This window comes from Carlito syrichta, unplaced genomic scaffold (genome assembly GCF_000164805.1).
Source record: "Carlito syrichta isolate Samal-C Ts95f unplaced genomic scaffold, Tarsius_syrichta-2.0.1 Scaffold314626, whole genome shotgun sequence".
Classification (NCBI taxonomy): domain Eukaryota; kingdom Metazoa; phylum Chordata; class Mammalia; order Primates; family Tarsiidae; genus Carlito; species Carlito syrichta.
This window is the reverse complement of record NW_007258722.1, coordinates 52,656-72,473: the sequence shown is the minus strand read 5'-3', so window position 1 is coordinate 72,473 and position 19,818 is coordinate 52,656. Positions and strand designations below refer to the sequence as shown.

At 48.0% G+C, this 19,818-nt stretch overlaps 1 protein-coding gene across 3 annotated transcripts in view; it reads right to left on the bottom strand.

Moving 5' to 3' along the window:
- SLC13A3 (solute carrier family 13 member 3) overlaps positions 1 to 19,286 on the bottom strand; it is a 50,463-nt gene extending 31,177 nt beyond the window's left edge. For 2 of the 3 annotated variants that reach the window (XM_008071691.2, XM_021719403.1), the window contains exons 1-4: positions 18,949 to 19,286; positions 15,421 to 15,584; positions 3,964 to 4,030; positions 147 to 332 (exon numbers count right to left, since the gene is read on the bottom strand). In XM_008071691.2, the coding sequence (XP_008069882.1) occupies positions 147 to 332; positions 3,964 to 4,030; positions 15,421 to 15,584; positions 18,949 to 19,184 (653 nt within the window). In that variant the 5' untranslated portion in view covers positions 19,185 to 19,286. The remainder of the gene's footprint in view (positions 1 to 146; positions 333 to 3,963; positions 4,031 to 15,420; positions 15,585 to 18,948) is intronic. The other variant, XM_021719404.1, reaches the window with a different exon arrangement.
- Between the last annotated feature and the right edge of the window lie 532 nt (positions 19,287 to 19,818).

Sequence of the window (19,818 nt, the reverse complement as noted above, 5' to 3'; positions counted from 1 at the left end):
TGTGCATGGCTGTGTCCACAGAGCCTGGACCATAGAAGGCCCCCAATACACAGTCTTGAAGGCTGAATGAATGAGAAAAGAGGAAGAAGAGGAGGAAGAGGAACAACAGCAGTGGCCTCGGCACCTGAGGGGACACTCGCTTTTACCTCTTGAGCTGGCCAAGCAGGATGAGGTTGGGGGCCGTGCCCGTGAGGGTGGCTGTACCCCCGATGCTGGCTGAGTAGGGGATGGAGATGAGGAAGCCTTTCCAGATGTTTCTGCGATACTCCTCCTCCTTCTTGAAGTCAGCCGGCAGGTCCAGTGGAACCTCCGTCTCCTCAGGGTGGCCTTTGCTTTAAACAAATCCAGAGAGAAGCCATCAGAACACGTGGAGACACAGGCCAACCCCCGCCTCTCCCAGGGCTGGGAGAGCTAAGTGGTCTTTCTGGAAGGCCAGTTTGGCACAGGTATCAAAACCATTAAAGATGTGCAAGCCTTCAGCTCAGATATTCCACTCCAAAGATTTATTCTCAAGAAATAGACAGGGGTCTCAGGGTAGGTACGAGGGAGTTCACCGTGGCATCCAATATGATTTAAATGGAAACCAACTTAAATGTCCACCAGAAGGGAACTGATAAGAAAGATGACCTTCTTTCTGGATGGAACGCCAATGCTGCTATTAAGAATGATGATTTGCAGGGCTCGGTGGCTCAGCCTGTAATCCCGCGCCTTTGGGAGGCTGAGGTGAGTGGATTGCCTGAGCCTGCGGGTTCAAGACCCGCCTGGGCAGCAAGACCTCATCTCTACAATAAATCAAAAAATCTACCGGGTGTGGTAGCGCATGCCTGTAATTCCGGCTACTGGGAAGGCTGAGGCGGAAGGATCGCCGGAGCCCAACAGGTCAAGGCTGCGGTGGCTGGGAGTGGCCACTGCACTCCACTGCACTCCAGTCTGAGCAACAGTGAGACTCCAACTCAAAAAAAAAAAAGAATGATGATTTAGATAGGTGTTTCTTAAGACAAAAGCTGTCCATTCACAAACTAAAGTGAAAAGGCTGTTTTTTAAATTTTAGAAACATTCATGCTTCATGAATGTGAGTCCTTACAAATTCTAGAATGATACCTACAAAGTTGTTTTGGTGCCGTTCTCAGGGGTGCGGTATTTTGTTTCTGTTTTTTGTTGTTTTCTGTTTTGTTCCTTATTTGTATTTTCTGGGTTGTTTTTCTTGCACAGTTAAAGAGTTTTAGGAAAGAGTGTAATTAATACTATTAAGTATATAATTAAAAGATTATGATGTTGACAAACTTACTGAGGCAAAAGATGTCCACTATACTTTATTATATAAAATAGCAGGTTACAAAACAACATATAGAACAGTATCAATTTTTCATTTAAAAATGCATTTATGGGCCGGGTTCGGTGGCTCAGCCTGTAATCCCAGGGCTTTGGGAGGCCGAGGTGAGTGGATTGCCTGAGCCCGTGGGTTCAAGACCTACCTGGGCAACTTGGCGAGCCTTCATCTCTACAAAAATAAAAAATTAGCCGGCATGGTAGTGCGCATCTGTAGTTCCAGCTATTTGGAAGGCTGAGGTGGAAGGATCGCCGGAGCCCAGCAGGTTGAGGCTGCAGTGACCGGGAGCGTACCACTGCACTCCAGTCTGGGCGACGGAGTGAGACTCCAACTCAAAAAATAAAAAAATAAAAATGCATTTGTGTATATAGATGTCAAAGAATTGTCTCGAATGATATTACTTAACTGTTATCATCCACCTCTGGGAATGAGACACCAAATACGTTTTGTTTTTGTTGAAGAGTATTTTTTGACATGCGTTATTATAAAATTTTTATAAATGAATAAAATTTAGAATTTCTGTAATGTTGTAACAATGTGAGGTGATGAATATATTCATTGGTTTGATGGTGGAAGTCATTTCACAATGTGCCCTTATATCAAAATGTTACATCGTACACCTTGAATACAGCATTTTTATTTGCCAATTATACTTCAACAAGGTTAGAATAAAAGAAATTATTATTTTAAAAAAGTGAACCATGTAGCAAATCAAAATTTTAAAGATTATTTTTATATTCTTTTCTTTAAAGTAAAAATTAAAACTGGTAACAATTTTTTTAAAGAATGAAAGGTAATCCAAATACCCTCTGGCCTTAATTACTACGTAAGGGACCCCTTCCCCAGAGGGCAGTGTGGGCATGATCTGGGGTCTGAGTAGCCAGTTTCCCATGTGACGGGACGATAAAAACCAGGAGCAGCTGGAAACCAGTGCCATGGTCTGACTTCACAGGGGTGACTGGCTAGGTCCAGAACTGTGGCCCCCCTCAGACCTGGGGATCCCAACCAGAGTAAATATCAGAAGGAGGAGAAGAGAGCAGAAAGGGCCATAGGGCTTATCTTTTTTGTTCAGATGGGGAAACCGAGGCCCAGAGAGGAGAAGGGGTTTGCATCCGATGGACATGGATTTCTGGGGGTGGGAACTGAGTCTTTTCCAATAAACCCAGTATAAGCCTTTCACGGGCAGATGTTTGAATCCTACTCCCAGGTTCCATGGTCGTGAGTGGCAGGGCCAGTCACAGAACTAGTCTCAAAGCTGGACTCAAAATCCCTACATGTGGTGTCAGGAAGGAGCACAGGCCATGGGATGAAATGGATGTCAAGTCATGTCTGTCCTTGGCTAAAACCTTCCGTTGGCTTCGATCTCAGTCAAGGCACTATCAATGGCTCATGAGGTCTCACATACTGTGTCCCCTCCACCACCCTCTCACCCCCAAGTCATCCCTCTGACCCTTTCTGCCATCTGCTCATACGCCTCCAGCCACACTGGCTTCCTGCTGCTCTCTGAACGCTCAGGAGCTTTGCACATGCTGGTCCTTCTGCTGAGAACACTCTTTCTACAGGTGACCCATGACCCCTCACCTCCTGCCGGAGTTGCTCAAGCAACTTCTTCTTGGTGAGGCTTTCCCTGGCCACCCATTTCCAAACTGCCCCTTCTCACTCCCACCCACCTCCCTCACCCTCTTTCCAGCTTGGTTCTCCCTCAGAGACTCACCATCCCTCTGATAGGCTACAGCTTCCATTCATTCATCTATTTCTTGCCACTGGGATGTAAGTTCCACAGGGGCTGGGATTCTTGTCTGTATCCCCTGTCCCTGGACCGGTGCTTGCCTCATCATAAGCTCTCAGTAAGCATCTGCTGAATGGAGGAAACAGACCTGACCAACGCTCAACACTGCCTTGGGTAAAGCACCTCACTCCCTGTGGCTTCATCACTGTGAGAGCGAGACAACAATGTCTTAAGAACAAGTGCTTCCAACTGCAGGCGGAAAGCCCAGCCATCCTGCTGTATCAACAGTATCTCATTTAGTTTCAGAATGACCCTATAAGGTGAGTTTCCAATATCAGTCTAGCTGGTAGGAGAAGCCTGACTGAGACTCAGAGAGGTTAAGTGACTTGTCCAAGTCACATAGACAGGAAGTGGCAGAGACAGAATTCCAAGTCAGGTCTGCATAAGTTCAAACCCCACAATCTCCACCATGCTGCCATATGCAAAGGTTACTGAGACTAAATGTGACCCCAGTGGGAAGACGCTTTCTAAGTCATGTAGGTGTGAAGGGCTGCTCCTGTTTCATAGGACATGTGTTGTCTTTAGAGCCTCTTGACCTGTCTGGCGTGTGGTTTGTGCTCTCCTGGTCTTTGGGCTCCTGCTTTCGAGAAGAAATCTCCCAAGACTCCCGGCCTCACCTTTAGGGATTCATTGTGTGCCCCGACACTTTCTTCATCTGCACTTTTACAAAGGAGGCCACAAGAGTCACGTCTATGCCGCAAGGGTGAATGGTGGGAACCTGGCACTGGGGCATTTGGAGAGAATCTGAGGTGGGAGGGAAACGGTTCGCAGCACTGAATTCCTGTTCAGCATCCTCGACCAAGCCCTGGCTCCTGTAGAAATTTCACTTCACTGTAGAACTTACTTTTCTGCGTTGGCAAGAAATTGCATCTCCGTGGGCACAGTGTGTAGGCTGTTTCTCCGCACAGCAGCTAGGACGAAAGAGCATGGTGGCTTTAGTGCAATATAGAGAATGGGACAGGAGTGTCCCGAAGCCTGTGTAGTCAGGCAAGAATGTTTCTTCATCACTGAGGGTTCCATACTATTTATTGACTAGAACAGAGAAGAAAAGAGAGAGGGGAGGAAAGAGAGAGAGAGAGAGAGAGAGAGAGAGATGGGGGAGAGAGATGGGGGGAGAGAGACAGAGAGAGGGAAGCGGGGGAGAGAGATAGAGAGGAGGGGGAGACAGAGCTAGAGGGGGAGAGAGAGTAGAGGGGGGAAGGCAGGGTGAGAGAGAAGGGGGAGAGCAAGGGAGGAGGGAGAGATAGGGAGGAGGGGAGAGAGAGGGAGGAGAGAGAGACAGAGAGAGAGAAGGGAGGGAGGGAAAGAGCATGAATAAAAGAAGGAGCGAAAGAGAAGACAAGGCACACAATGTTCCATCCTCCTGTCCCACCATGCAATTTGGAGATGGCTGCAAGCCTGTGCAGGGAGTTACCTACAAGCTGCGTGACAGCCCCTAAATCAAGCCTAGGCTTGCTTGAGCAGCCATTACCAAAGGATATTGGAAAAGGCCAGCTACGACTGGTGACGAGTCAGCCGTGCGTCAGGTGATCCCAATAGTTCATTCATCCATTCAGCAAAAAAGTATGTATTGAGTACTTACTATGTGCTATTGACTATGATCTCAGGGTACTCAGTGAGGTACATAGTAAGGTCCCTGACTCCCATGAAGCTCATAGTCTAGAAAGGGAGGTAGGAAGTAAATGGATAAAGAGAATTTCAGGCAGGGATGAGTACATGGAGGAAATAGCACTGAGCCCTGTGTTGGAAAGTGACCATAAGGTGGGCAGGGGACAGGTGGACTACTGTGGTCAGGTCCACAGAGAAGATGCTATGTGCTGACGGCATCTGACCCGAGACCTCAAGGATAACAAGGAGCCAGTCATATGAAGAGCCGTGGGAAGAGGGCTCCAGGAAACAGGAGCAGCGAATGCAAGGCCCTGCAGCAAGGAGGAGCTTGGCGGGGCTGAGGAACCAAGAAAGCCCTGTGTGCTGGGGAAGTAGTGAACAGGGAAGGCCAGGGGTGGGTTGGAGGTGGGTAGATTCACCTCAATAAGAGGCGAATCAGAGGCCGGGACTCCCTGCAGGACTTAGTCCCCACGACAGAGGACAGAACTGACATTCTGGGCCTGGTCAGAGAGAATGAACTGCAGAGGTGGGGGTAAGGAGGCAAACATGGGAACTGGAGCTCAGGATCCATCTAATTTTCCAGGTGGGATGATGGTGACTGAGCTGGGCTGGTGACCACAGAGGGGCTGGGAGAGAGCACGTGGGGATGGTTTCAGTTCTCCTTTTGAGACAAGAGCTCGTGGCCACTTGGAACCCAGGGCCAGAACCCAGGCACATGGACCCTGGGCAATCAATCCATCCGTCGCTGTGAGGCATCTCTTGTGTGCCTGGCACTGAGTGACAAGACGTGAAAGTCCATTCCACCTGGAGCAGAGCTTCCAGTGGGGGAGACGGAGCAGGGATAAGTGTAATATACAGTATAGCAGATAAGGGTGAGTGTCATGGAGACACATAAAACAGCGAAGGGACAGGTGTTCTGGGGTGACACCTTTTTCAAGATAAGTCTAACCTCAAACCAAGACCAAAGAAAGATAAGGGGATGATTCGTGCAAATATCTGGGGCAAGGAAGAGCCAGGGCAAAGGCCTAGGGGTGGGACTGTGCCTCGTGTGTTTGAAAGCAGATGGGGGAGACCAGTGGGGCTAGAGGGGCCTGAGGAGGCAGGAGAGTAGAAGACAAGGTGAGAGAAGTGGCAGGGAGTGGGCATGGCAGGAAGGGGGCTGGGTCATGCAGGGATCTCCTCTGAGGCAGGTAGAAGCCAAGGTAGCATTTGAGCAGAGGATGGTCAGGACAAGACCTGACTTTGTTTTGCTTGTTTGTTTTTATCTTGAGTCAGGGGTCTCACTCTGTTGCCCAGGCTAAAGTACAGTGAAATGATCATGGCTCACCACAGCCTCAACTTCTTGGGCTCAGGCTATCCTTCTGCCTCAGCTTTCCCAGTAGCTGGGAGTACAGGCACGCACCGCCATGCCCCACTAATTAAAAAAAAATTTTTGTAGAGACAAGGTCCCATTATGTTCGAGGCCAGTCTCAAACTCCTGGGCTCAAATCCTCCTACCTCGGCCTCCCAAATTGCTGGGATTACTCCCAGCCCTGACATCATTTTTAAAGTATCCCTTTGCCAGACTCCCCAGGAGCCTTTGACAGTGTTTTGGCGACAAGAAGCACAGAATGAGCTAAAAGTTCCTGCAGCTGGGGCCACTCCAAAACAACCTACCTCTGGGAGCTGGGTGTGCAGCAGGTGGCTAAGCACGTGGGCCCTGGGTTCAAATCATACTTCCCCACTTAGTATGTGACCTTAGGTCAGCAGTTTCCAACCAGGGCCACTTCTTCCCCCAAGGACATGTCGAGCAGTGTCTAGAGTCATTTTTGGTTGCCACAACTGGATGGAGGGGCAGGAGGGATACTACTGGCACCTACTGGTTACCAGAAATGCTGCTAAACATCCTACAATACACAGGTCAGCCCACCCAACAAAGAACTATCCCACCCCCAAAGCAGTCATACTGACGCTGAGAAACAGAGGTTTAACGTGTATCACAATTCACAAAACAGAATAAAAATTCATAAAATAGAAGTAACAGTTTTCCTAGGGTTGTCAAGAGGATTGAAGAGTTAACCCATTGAAAGCAGGGACCAGCAAACTTCTGTAAAAAGCTAGATAGGCCAGATGTAGTGGCTTATGCCTATAATCCCAGCACTTTGGGAGGTCGAGGCGAGAGGATTGCTTGAGCCCAGAAATTTGTTTCGAGCCTAAGCAATATAGCAAGATCTCGTCTTTATAAAATAAAAAAATAAAAAACCAGATAGCAGATATTTTAGGCTTGGTGGTGGGGTGGGGAGGGCATACCATCTCAGTCACAACAATTCCATAGCAGGAAAACAGCCACAGACGACACATCAGTGATGGCGTGTGGCTAACTCTTTATTCTGGGACACTGAAATTTGAATTTCATATGATTTTCTCATGTCACAAAATATTTTTCTTCTTTTGACTTACTTCAACCACTTAAAAATATAAAAACTAAGCCAGGCACAGTGGCTCATGCCTGTAATCCCAGCACTTTGCAAGGCTGAGGCAAGAGATTGTCTGAGCCCAGGGTTTGAGACTAGCCTGAGCAATATGGTGAGACCTTGTCTCTATAATAAATCAAAAAAATTAGGCAGGTGTGGTGGTGTCTATCTGTAGTTACAGCTACTTAGAAGGCTGAGGTGGAAGGATCACCTGAGCCTAGCAGGTTGAGGCTATGGTGGCCGTGTGTGTGTGCCACTGCACTTCAGCCTGGGCAACAGAGTAAGATCCTGACTCAAAAATACACACACACACACACACACACACACACACACACACACATACATACATACATACGCACACTAGTTTAGCTCACAGATTGCACAAAAAAATGGCAGTGGGCTGGACCAGGTGGGCTGTGGTTCGCCAACCCCTGACAGAAAGAATTTAACAGGAAGCTGAGCATGAGCTGGTACTTGGGAAATGTGGATTACTCACGAGAGAGAAGGAGAAGGCAGACTCTGACATTGCAAATGGGTCTGACACTCAGAGCCTGCCGTGTTGTTCCCATTGGAGTTCAACTATTGGGTAGAACACCAACCTCAACAAAGTCACTCGAGACTGTGACAGAATGAGACCAAGCAAGACCACTTCATAGGTCACCGTGCCATCCCTCTTGCTAAATGAATGAATGACAGCTGCTTCTTCACCCAGTCACAGCACTGTCTCTGGTAGACAGCACCTGGCCTAAAGCCTGGATCCTCTCATGGGTTCTTATAGAGATACTCTTGGCTGTTCGTGGTATATGTGCTCCCTCACTGCTGCAATGAATGATAAAGCAGCTTGTTTAACTACAGGTGTGTCCTGGAGGGTTCTTGGCTGAAGACCATGAATACTCTTCAAGGAACTCCAATAGGGAAAAAATAGTATGATTTTTTTGGGGGGGCCAGCCCCCACAGAAAGATTCAGGGGGTCCCTTGGAAGGTGTGGCAGCGTCAGCAATTATTCTGGAAAGATAAAGAGAAAGAGAAGAGGGGAGAAAGAAAGAGACTGGACTCCTGCTCAAGTGACCAGAAGCCGTTTAATGGGTGTAATCTCAGGGCTTTTATCCCCAAACTCTGCAAAGTCATCATCACAGGAAACAATGGTAGCATGTGTCTTTCACATGAACAGGTCCAGGTACACAAAGGACACCCCCCACTCTCAAGCAAATGTTCTTTCATACGTAAGGAAGAACATGAGGAAGAACAACCACAAATTGTCTTTTTGTATCTTATGCTAACTTAATGTTCCCCAAACCAGTTTCTTATGTGCCCTTAATTGTATTACAACTACGTCATCTTGAATTAACATCACTCAATGTTTAAACCCGAAACCACCATAGTGAATTATTAACTTCCACTATTATGCACTAATTCAAACTAGTTTTTATTAAAACAATTGCTGCTATGGTTACACTCTCCTAGTACCAGCTGGCCTAATTCAAACTTCACTAGCCCCCCTAAATCAAACTGAACTAACCATACTTCTATAATAAAATGGTTACTTAAATTTTCTTAATCTATATAAACTATTTTCTAAAACCTATATCTATAAATTTCTAAAGGTCGTATCAAGAGAACCTGTGACTGTACTAAGGCTCCTCAATGTGACTCAAAGCCAAACCTAAATTGTGATAAAGCAAAAGACCATAAGCTGTGGGGAATGGGAACAATAGACTCCTAGGTTAGCTGTGTACGTTCCAGTCTCAGAGTTTTCTGTTATAACCAGCTAGAGCTTTTCTTGGTAGTTTGTGCCAAATGGAAAAGGAGAGAGGGAATGGATCAACAGCTCCCAAACACATCCTAGCGGTCTCGGGGTCTACGGCCCTTCCTGATCCCTAACGCTCAGTGTGCCTCCGTGGCCGGCTCCCAACAATTTTTGTCCTTTCACGTGGAATTTTCCTTCACACAGAAATTAGGCCACATACTCAGCCACGTGGACCCTTCCTTGGTTCTTTCCCTGTCTTGCTCAAGGGACTTGGGGAAGTCCCTTTCCCACCTGGGCTGCTCTCTCCAGGTTGGCGCCATAAGGGAACAGGATTCCATGGTGGCTGACTGTGTCATCTTCCTGTGTCTGAGACTGGCCCTGCTGACCACCTGCTGGCATCTGAAGGTGAAAGTCAGGTTGGCTGGTCTGGGCCACAGGGACATGGTGCTCAGGGCTCACGTGCTAGGAACACATGTCCACAGGTCACACACAAGGCCAGGGCCCAGGGCACTGGAGCAGGAAGTGAAAGGCTGTTAATAGCACACTATGGTGGAGGACAAAGTTGCTCCCCAGGGACAGCCAAACAGGTCATCTGACCCAGTGACCCCTACCCTCACCATCTGAGCTCACTCTGCAGTCTTCCCACCTGGGATGGGACCACGGCTGTCCCACGGCATCAGATGTCTGCAGAACCTGCCAGAAACTTAGGCATCACCCACCGCTGTCCTTATCAGCCCTGGCTGGACGTTAGAATTCCCTGGAGGTCCCAGGGCCCCACCCCAGAGTGTCTGGTTTAGTGGTTCTGGAGTGGGGCTGGGGTCTCAGTATTTTTTAAAAAGTGTACAGTTGATTCTTTTATGCAGTCAGGGTTAAAAGCAACTCATCTGCAGTTACAGATGGGGAGAATGAGGCTCACAGTTTGCCACAGTCCTCACCTAGCCCGTTCACTCACTCATGGAACCTGGCAGCTTGCTGCCAGCATCTGAGTTGGGCAATCTGACATGAGACCATCCATGCTATAAATAAGGCAGAGGGGAATATTTGTACACACAGAACCGCCAACAATAATTAGCCTTAACAGATAAGATCAGGAAGGACAGAGTTTCATTTTTTCTTCAGGCAGATCAGAAATGTGAAAAAAATTAAATATCATCATCATCATCATCATGATAAAGTCAATAAAGATGAAATTGAAGAAACAGGAAGACCAAGGTGCTGAGTACTCTTAACCATTTACTCAGGGTCCACCCCTGTGCTTTCTGTGGCCTCAGTGGCCCAAGAGACCACACAAAAACAGGCCAGTAGGGCAAAGTCTCCAGAGACTTCTCTGGGTCCAGAAATCGCTGCTTGGTTAGGAACTTGGTGCTTATGTAAGGTCTTATGCAAATAATTCCAGTCCAAGCCTTGAGTCTGTATCAAGTGGGGGGACTGAGTACTTTCACATTTGTCATCTTACAGTACCCAGGAGAGCTGTGTGAGGTTTCCTGCCTTCCTCTTAACACCTGGGGAGACTGAGGCCCAGAGAAGCGAGTTAAGGTTGGGATCAAGAGGACCCAGGGAAGCAGCGGCAGAGTCAGACTTGTGGATCTCATGCCCCTGAGTCTCACTCCATCTCCAGGGCACCCAACTGGCATCTGGCAGGGCTGATGTGGAACTGGCCACTCTAGTTCCGCTTACCCAGTAGAACTGAAATGGTCCTGAAGTTTGGCCACAGAGGACCCTGGGGAAAGAGTTTTTGTGCCAAATTAAGGAAAGCGCAACCCAGGGAAGGCCAAAAGCCTCCAGGTTCCACCCAGTAATTCATTTTGCACTCACACCAGCCTAGGTGGGAAGGATCATTATCCTCATTTTATGAAGGAAACTGAGGCTTAAAACAGTTAATGAAATGGCCCATCCATTCATGTATTCATTAATTCCACACATTTATCGAACACTTACTACATGCTGAGCAGTGTCCTTCTTGAGCAAGACTGCACGGCCGAAGACTGTCCACAGCAACAAGAATGGCTGACACAGCCCTCACAGAGCTCGGGGTCTATGGGGGAGACTGATCATACAGCAAACTAATAAATCCCACTCAGCAAGAGGTAGGCGATCATTTCATCTCAGCCTTCCAAGCAGCTGGAATTACAGGCGCACACCACCACGCCCTACTAATTTTCTGATTTATTGCAGAGACGAGGTCTTGCCAAGTTGCCCAGGTAATTCTCTCGCCTCTGTCTCCCAAAGTGCTGGGATTACAGGCATGAGCCACCGTGCCTGGCGTCGTGGTAGTTTTTATACAACTGCCCCATGTTTACTGTATCCTGTGTACCTGGCTCTCGTTCTTTACGTGCCACGACAGCATATGCAAAACGGAGGGTGTGTCCTGATTTTATGGAAAAGAGGGGTCTCACTGGTGTTACGAATGAAGAGTGAAGGAGGAGGACGACGCTTTGCCCAGTCTGGAGACCACTGGGTCATGAACGGTGGCATCTGGGCATCCCTCAAGGAAAGACATAGGTGGAAAGCTGGCCTTCTTTGGGCAGAGGAAAGGAGGGAAAAGGGTTGAGATTCCAAAGCCAAGTGGGCCCCTTACTGGCTGAAAAGCATTAGGCAAATTGTCGCTTTGGACTTCAGTTTCCTCCTCTGTCAACTGGGGGTGCTGACAAGGCCTCCCTTGCAGGGCTGTGGCAGAGACTCTTAAGAGCACGTGCATGGAGAAGGACATTGGCGAAGCCACCACTCACGTGTTCCCTGTGTCCTCCAGACAGTGCAGAGCGCAGAACTGGGTAAAGGAACAGGAGAGAGGCGACAGAACTGCTCTCCAAGGTTGAGGACCTCTGGGTGCTTGTCCAGGTTCTGCCCCTCTGTAAGGCCCCATGGCACAGTGCTTATAAGCACAGACTCTAGATTCAGACAGAGCTCAGCAAATCACCATTTTTTTTTTGGCCAAATCATTTTGCCTCCCTGAACCTCAGTCTCCTCATCTGCAAAATGGACATCATGACCTCCAGTTAGGAAGATTAAATGAGGTCATGGTATGAAAAATGTAGCTCAGTGTCTGGCACATGGTGGCTCCTCAGAAAACAAGAGCGTGTATTACTGCCATTGTCACTGCTGCTCCAGATGTCCCTTACAAATGGAAAACCCCTAGGAGCCTTCCTATCCCTCTCCTAGTGCACGAACAGAGTCTCCACTCGCTCTGCCCCGGGCTCACCTCCTGCCACTGGTCAGAGCACAGCAACTGGGTGAAAGGCAATATCTCTCTTTGCACTGGAATCAGCCTTGTTTTAGGTCTGAGAGGCTGATCATTAACCGAGTCTTGTTCTCTGACCCCATGGCCTGCGAAGGGGCGTGTCTGCCCCAGTCCCCAGGGTCCCCACTTTCCGACATCCTGCAGCGCAAGGGGAAAGACTCATGTTTGTCGCATTACCACCATGGCGTATGACCTTGGACAAGTCCCTTCCCCTTCCTGAGCTTCCGTTTTTCTTCTCTAGAATGAGGGGCTTGGCTTTCAAACACTGGCTTGGACACTTTGGAAAAAAATCTCTTGTGGCAGGCGGAGACATGGAGATGAGGGGTGCAGGCTGTGACGTCAGCCAGCCTGGATGGAAAACGTGGGATTCACCATTCAGAAACTGGGGCCCTGAGGGCTGCTTCACACTCTTCAAATTTCTTCTTTAGGTCCCATTCCTCTCAGTCAGACCAGTGCTTGGTTCATCTCATTCACATGCATGTCCTTGCACAAAGTAAGTGCTCGGTAAACATCAGCTGTCGTTACTTGGAAGTCCGCGTGCAAAACAGATAAAGAGGGTCCAGCTAGGACTAAAATGGGGGAAAGGGCAGAGTCCCCGTCGCCTACTGGCACCCAGGGTGGCTGACTGCCAGGCAATGATCTTGGAACCCCACGACTTGGGTGAAATAATCTGAACACTAATCAAGCTGGTGCTGTACAGCAGGGGTTGGCAGCCACCATTACGCAGGTAAATCCACCCACCACCTGTTTCTGTATGGCCTGCCACATAAGAATGGCTTTTACAGTTTCCGATGGTTAAAAAAATCAGTAGAAGAGTATTTCCTGATGTGAAAAATATGTGAAATTTTAATCTCAGCACCCATAAATATAATTTTTATTGGCACATAGCCATGCCTACTCATTTCTGTTTTGTCTATGGCTGCTTTCTCGCTGAAAGGGCTGAGTGGAGTCGTTGCGACAGAGAGGCCCACAAGGCCTAGGATATTTACTATCTGGTCATTTACAAAGAGTTTGCTGACTCCTGCTCTTAAGCATCTCTTTCCTTCCATGTGCCTTTGCTCTTGTATTGATCTGGCCATGTTACCAACGATGTGAGTCTAAAGACACCATTTCCCCTCTCTGCACCTCATCTGTAAAGTGCTTCTAATTATTTCTAGCTTTCAGGGCTATTGTGGAAATAAAATAAGCAGGACCCCTTGGGGCATAATGGAGAAATACTCATACCACTGCCAGTAAGTGAGATGAACTTAGGTACATGGATCAGCATTTAAATTTTAACAGATATATACCAGGGTGCCAAAAAAGTGTATACACATTTTAAGAGATGTTTGCCCTAATCGGAAATGTCTGGGAAGCTGAGGGGAACCATTCTGAGCACCTCTTGTAATTGCAGAAGTCAGATATGACTTGAATTCATCTTTTGTTATTGGTATTTATCGAGTATTAAAATTTTAATACAGTTTTTTTCTTAAAGCGCATACATTTTTGTTATCCTCTGTATTTATTTTAATGCATATTTGAAAAATATATAGCTAGGACACAACCCCCATGGCTTCATGGATAATGCTTGTTGTGTTATTGGGGTAAATGATTCAAAGTCACTGGGGCAGATCTGTCACCTGTGACTCAGGAAGTGGCATCCGTCTTCGGATCCTAGGTGACATCTCTCACCCCGTTATCATAGTCATATTCTGCCCAGCAGAAAGCAGAGAGCAGGATGGGCAGAACCCAGAGGCTGCACACACCATTCCCACTCATGTTCCATTGGCCAGCTTAGTCACCTGACCACATCCAACCGCAAGGGAAGCTGGGAAATCCAGCTTTTTCTCTGTACAGTCACGTGCCCATGTGGGCTTCTGTTACTAAAAACAAAGTAAAGTCAGTGCTAGAATTAAACTAGCAATTCCTGCATACACACACACATGCACATATATAAGCTTCCTTTTTATATATATTTATGCAAGTGAAAGGTGAGACATTTTAAAGTGGACTGGTGTGGCAGCCACTTTGCAACCCTGCAAGAAAGACCAAGGGCATCACACCATAGTCAATAATGTCCTGATGTCATTGTGCCCCTGAATTGATCCTGGAACTGCCTCTGTCCAATTTCCCTGTGTGATTTGGGAATGCCATCTCCCCTCTCTGAGCCCTTGTATAGTTGTCAAAACACAGTGGCTATTTACATTTTATTTTATTGAGAACACAATTTCAAAGGGCCGATGTAATCAAATCCTTCTGTGCACGACAGGTTACCACTATTTGTTGCGCAAAGACCCTCTTTTATTCGACTGATTGATTTTTTTAAGTCCCTCCTGCCCTGTTTCTCACTTCTGCCCTTCCCGTAGCAGCCATCCTGGTGTGTTTATGTGTAGTTTTTCGCTTGTTTATGTTCTTGCCAAATATTTTGTCATTCGAGTATATTTTCAGCTCACACGTTAGAACTGTGTTCCACATCCCATTCTGTTTTTTTCCCTCAATCATAACTGCTTTATGAGATCTATTTTTTATAACTGTGCGTCACTAATTCTTCTCTTCTAAAAGCAGCCTGGTGCTTAACGCTGTGCACTGCCACCTGTATCAGTGAAGACGCTTACGTAGCCACCAACTCTCCACACCACAGAGAATGCTGCAGAAAATATTGCAACACATGTCCCCTCTGGACCCATGTGAGAATTCCTTTGGTTGTTAAGTCCAGGAACAAAACTGTTGGGTTACAGGGCAAATGAACATTTAATGTGATTAAATTCTTACAGAATGCCCTTAAGAGAGGCTGACCTGGGTCACACTCCATCTGACAGTGCATGACATTTCCCATGGCTCCCATTCCTGCCAACATGAGCATCAGTCAGATTTCTTATTTCTGCCTCTCTTTGATTTAAACCTTACTATTTCAATTTGCGTTTCTCTGGGTGCCAGTGATGCCAAGTGGCTCTTCATCAAATGTTTTAAAATAAAGTACAATCCTAATATCTACTTCAAGGGGTCATTTTGAGAGTTAAGGGAGATAACATATGTAAAGTGTTTAACTCATTTCTCTGTACATAGTAAGTGCTCAATAAATGCAAAACTTTAAAAACCAAGGCACCGTGGCTCATCTTATTTAATTCTCAGTTACTATCAGGATTAAAACACCTGGCACATAGTAGGTGCTCAGTAAGCGTGCATGCCCTTGGCCCTCCCCAGCATCCTTTGGACATGCCACTCCCACTCTCCCACCCTAGTGGAGTCGGCCTCAGGCCCTTTGTACAGCCTCACCTGCGTTCTCCTCGCTCTCCCAGCCCAGTTCCTTTTGGACCTCCTTCTGGCCAAAGAGACTCTTCAGGATGGCGTTGGCGATGGGCAGCATCATGGCAGTGGAGGCAGTGTTGCTCAGCCACATGGACAGGAATGAGGTGGTCACCATCATGCCCAGGATGAGCCTGGGGAGCAGAAGGAGTTAGAGACAGGTCTGGAACCCAGGACCTAGGAGTTCCTCTAGTCCCAGCTTGCCTCCTCTGAGGAATCCAACCCTTCCATTTCACAGATGGAAAGCTGAGGCTCACCGAGCACCAGTCGGTAGCAAAGCAGGAACCAAATCCACTCTCCAGGCTTGTTTTCGGTTTAAAGCCACCTCAGCTGAAGGTGTTTAAGTGAACTGACCCCAGGAGCCCAAGGTACAATGGTTCTGAAGACATTCAAAGCCTGACATTTTCTCTCCCTTGTCTCCAAATCCTTGGTGGTACCCATGTCAGAAAAAAATGGCCTGGGTACCAAGGCACTCTGCCATCTTGCCGCCACGGCCTTCCCCGCCTTGTCCTCTACTCCCCCTTCCAGTCCCAGATGCCGCTCACTGCAGACTCTGAAACTTCTCAACAGTGTCCATCACACTGGAACGCTCCAGCCCGCTGGCCTCTGCTTGGTCCATTCTGGCCAACAGAATCTAAGTGTCACGATGTCTTTTTATATTGAACTCTTAATCCACCTGGAACATATTTAGATGTATAGTATGAAGTAAATGTGAGCAGTTTACTTTTTCATGGAATAAACCAAATTACTCCAACTCTCATCATTTATTGACTAATCTTTCCCTTTCCCACTGATTTGGATTTCCTCCAGATTATTTATCCTGTTTTAAAAATGTGTGTCTGAACTAGTGTCTTCCTGTTTTCATTGTTGTAACTTTATAATATGTTTGGGACCAGCCTCCCACCCATTCTTCAAAGTCAAGCTTAAATGTGACCTCCTCCAGGAAGTCTCCTCCATCCTCCTCTCTCTCATGTGGGCTCCCACACCATGATGTGCCCCCTGGAGAGCACATTCTGCTTGGTGCTGGCATCAGTTCCGTGGAGGGACTGTGTCCCCCAGGACTGGCAGCTCCTCCCCGAGGATACATATCTACAGAGCCTAGCAGACTGCTTGGCATGGAGAAGATGTTAGAAACTCAGGTGTCATCCAGAACCTTCTCCTATTCCCTCTGCTGCATTGATTTTATCACCCAAAGAGCTCCCAAATCAATCCATTCCCTCTATCTCCTCCTGCCACTCCCTCTAGTCCAAGCTGCCGCTGTCTCTTGTCAGGACACCTCAAAACAGCCTCCGAACTGGGCCATGTCGACTACTCTTGCCTGTCCTTCCCAACTGATCTCTATAAGGCAGCCAAGAGGAATTTTCAAAAAGTGCAAATCTGGCCGTATCACTCCAAAGGCTGAGGACCCTTTAAAGTAGAGATTTAGGCTGGGCAAGGTAGCTCATGCCTATAATCCCAGCGCTTTGGGAGGTCAAGGCAGGAGGATTTCTTGAACCCAGGAGTTTGAGATCAGCCTAGGCAATTTGGTGAGACCTCATCTCTACAATAAATCAAAAAATTAGCTGGGTGTGGTTCCAGCTACTCCGGAGGCTGAAGCAGAAGGATCACATGAGCCCAGGAGGTGCCGTGATCGTGCCACTGCATTCCAGCCTGGGTGACAGAGTGAGACTCCGTCTCAAAAACAAAAGTAGATGTTTATAGCTAGCAGTTCCATGAATATAATTCAGGACTGGACTTGGGGGAAGGGGGATGTGCATCTTCATTTTGCTAACATCTCATTAAAACCGAGTATCTCCTTCACTGATGTAAGTGCCTGAGACTTTGTCACCCCAGAAGACCAGCTATTATCCTATCATAGTGTTATAGTTGCAATTGTCTTGAAATGTCACTGACATTCAAAACTGCTCAAAATGATGGTAGTGATGAGGCCCATGGCCAGGTCTTGTCATTTGCTGTGTTCATAAAGGCAGCATACATGTGAAACCGGAGCACAGATGTGTGTGTGCTTTAAAAAATCATTTGGATAATGCATTTTGCTTTAGTTGTTGAGGTTGTTGTTTTAAATCCCATGTGTTGTGCTTTACGCATTTTAAAACATTATTCTGGGAAGACCCTTAAGAGTCGCCAAGTTGCCAGAGATTCATGAAACAAACACAGAGATCAAAACAACACTCCTATTTTAAAGGCCACCCAATCCTCTAAAAATAAAAATCCAAGTCTTAGCCAGAGGGCCTGCAGCAGTGTAGGACTGAAGCCCACCTCTCCTCTCTCCAATGCCATCTTCTCACCTTCTCCACCCCATCCCTGGCTCCCATGCAACTCTCACCACCTGGGCAGATAAATGGCCAACCAGGATGCCAGCAGCCAGCAGTTACCACTCAGGTCGAGGTGACTGAGTTGTGTTCACTCATTTCATCCCCACCCTGACTGCATGAAGCAGGTGCCACGGAGTTCCCTTTAATAGGCAGAGAGAGGGGAAGTCGTCTTCCAGAGCGGGTGGTCCAGGATTCAGCCCTGAGCAGTCCGGGTCGCACCTTTCATGTGGCCTCCTTGAAAACTACAGGTGGCTTTTCTTGTAAAGCGACCTCTGTCCCTTTGGGTAGATACCAAGTAGTAGTGGGATTGTGGGATAGAATGGTAGATCTACTTTTAGTTCTGTGAGAACTCTCCCTACCGATATCCATTGAGGTTGTGCTAATTCACACTCCCGTTACAATGTGTCCAGGCAGGGGCAGTCCGTACACTTAAAGCACAGACTTCTACTCCCCTATACAATGCATCCACATGATCAAAAACCATTTGTAACCTCCAAAGCTATCGAAATAAAAATAAATAAATAAAAATAAAAATGAGATGAAACTACAGGACCGGAATCCCTGGGGATGGGGACTGGGGGGAGGGTCAGCATTTCACCCCTTTTCCCAGGTGCTTCTTTTTTATTTTTTATTTTTTTGAGTCAGGGTCTCACTCTGTTGCCCAGGCTGGAGTGCAGTGGTGCAATCATGGCTCACCAAAGCCTTGACCTCCTGGGCTCAGGTGGTCCTTCCACCTCAGCCTCCTGAGTAGCTGGGACTACAGGTGTGCAACCACCATGTTTAGCTAATTCAAAAATTTTTTTTTATAGAAATAAGGCCTTGCTATGTTGCCCAGGCTGGTCTTGAACTCCTGGCGTCAAGCAATCCTCCCACCTTGGCTTCCCAAAGTGCTGGGATTACAAGTATGAGCCACTACACCCCGCTCTCCCAAGGTGATTTTTATGCACCTTTGGGAACTACAGGTTTAATGCTGTGTCTGGCACATAGTGGGTTCTCGCTAAATAGACAAGGCATGAATAAGTAAACAGATGGCAGAAAGTGGTGAGTCTCCTGGCCTGGATAACCAAACTAAGAAGAGTGGGTTTGGATTCCAACCATGTGATCGCTCCGCCTCCTGACCATAGGTCTGGCCCAATGACCCCTCTGCCTCCCCACCTAGGGCTGGCCCGGTACCTGGTTTTACCTGGCCGGCTGGACCCCAATGAGCATCAGGACCTTGAGGGCGATTCTCCGATGCAGGTGCCACTCCTCAATGGCACTGGCCATGATCAGGCCACTGAGGAAGAGGAAGTTGGTGTCCAGGAAGTACTGGGGGCAGACTTTGCTTGAGGGCAGGATGCCCATGAAGGGGAAGAGGACGATGGGCAGCAGGGCTGTCACCGAGAGGGGCAGGGCCTCCGTGCACCAGTACACCGCCATGAGCAGGATGACGAACAGGCAGCGGCCTTCCTGCGGGGGAGACGCAGGCTCAGAGAATCAGTGGAGCCGGGGGCACAGGGGGAGAAGTCCCTAGTCAGGGCTTGCGGGGCATGTTCTCGGGGAAGATGGGGAGCAGGTCAATGCCCAAGGCTTTGACCTTGAGCTGCGGGCACTGAAGCAATTCTGTCTACCTCATGGGACTGCTGGGAATTAAATGAAATACCTTACTGTCTTAGAAGTTATCCTGAGGTAGGGATGAGAATGACATGGCTTACTTGAAGGAAGCTCTGGAAGGATGAGTGGTGGGGAGGAGGAAGATGAAGTAGAGACAGAAGCCACTACAGAGTGTGTCCATGCAGTTACCACTGTGGGCAACTGGAGCTCAACTCTGATGGGGAACCCTGGGGAACAGTGTAGAGCATGCCTCAGAGCTGTCCGCACTGGAGGCAAGGAAGCTGGGGAGTGATCTCCCGGCCTTCGCTGGTCAGGGGCTGCGCCTGGGAACACAAACTCCCAGCACTTCCAGCCTCCTCATGTGCAGGCTGAGAACATTCCTGCAGCCAGAGAAGACACTCACGTGGGGCGTCTCAGACGCAGAAGAAGCTATTGGCGTGTGGGGGGAAGGTCAGCGCCC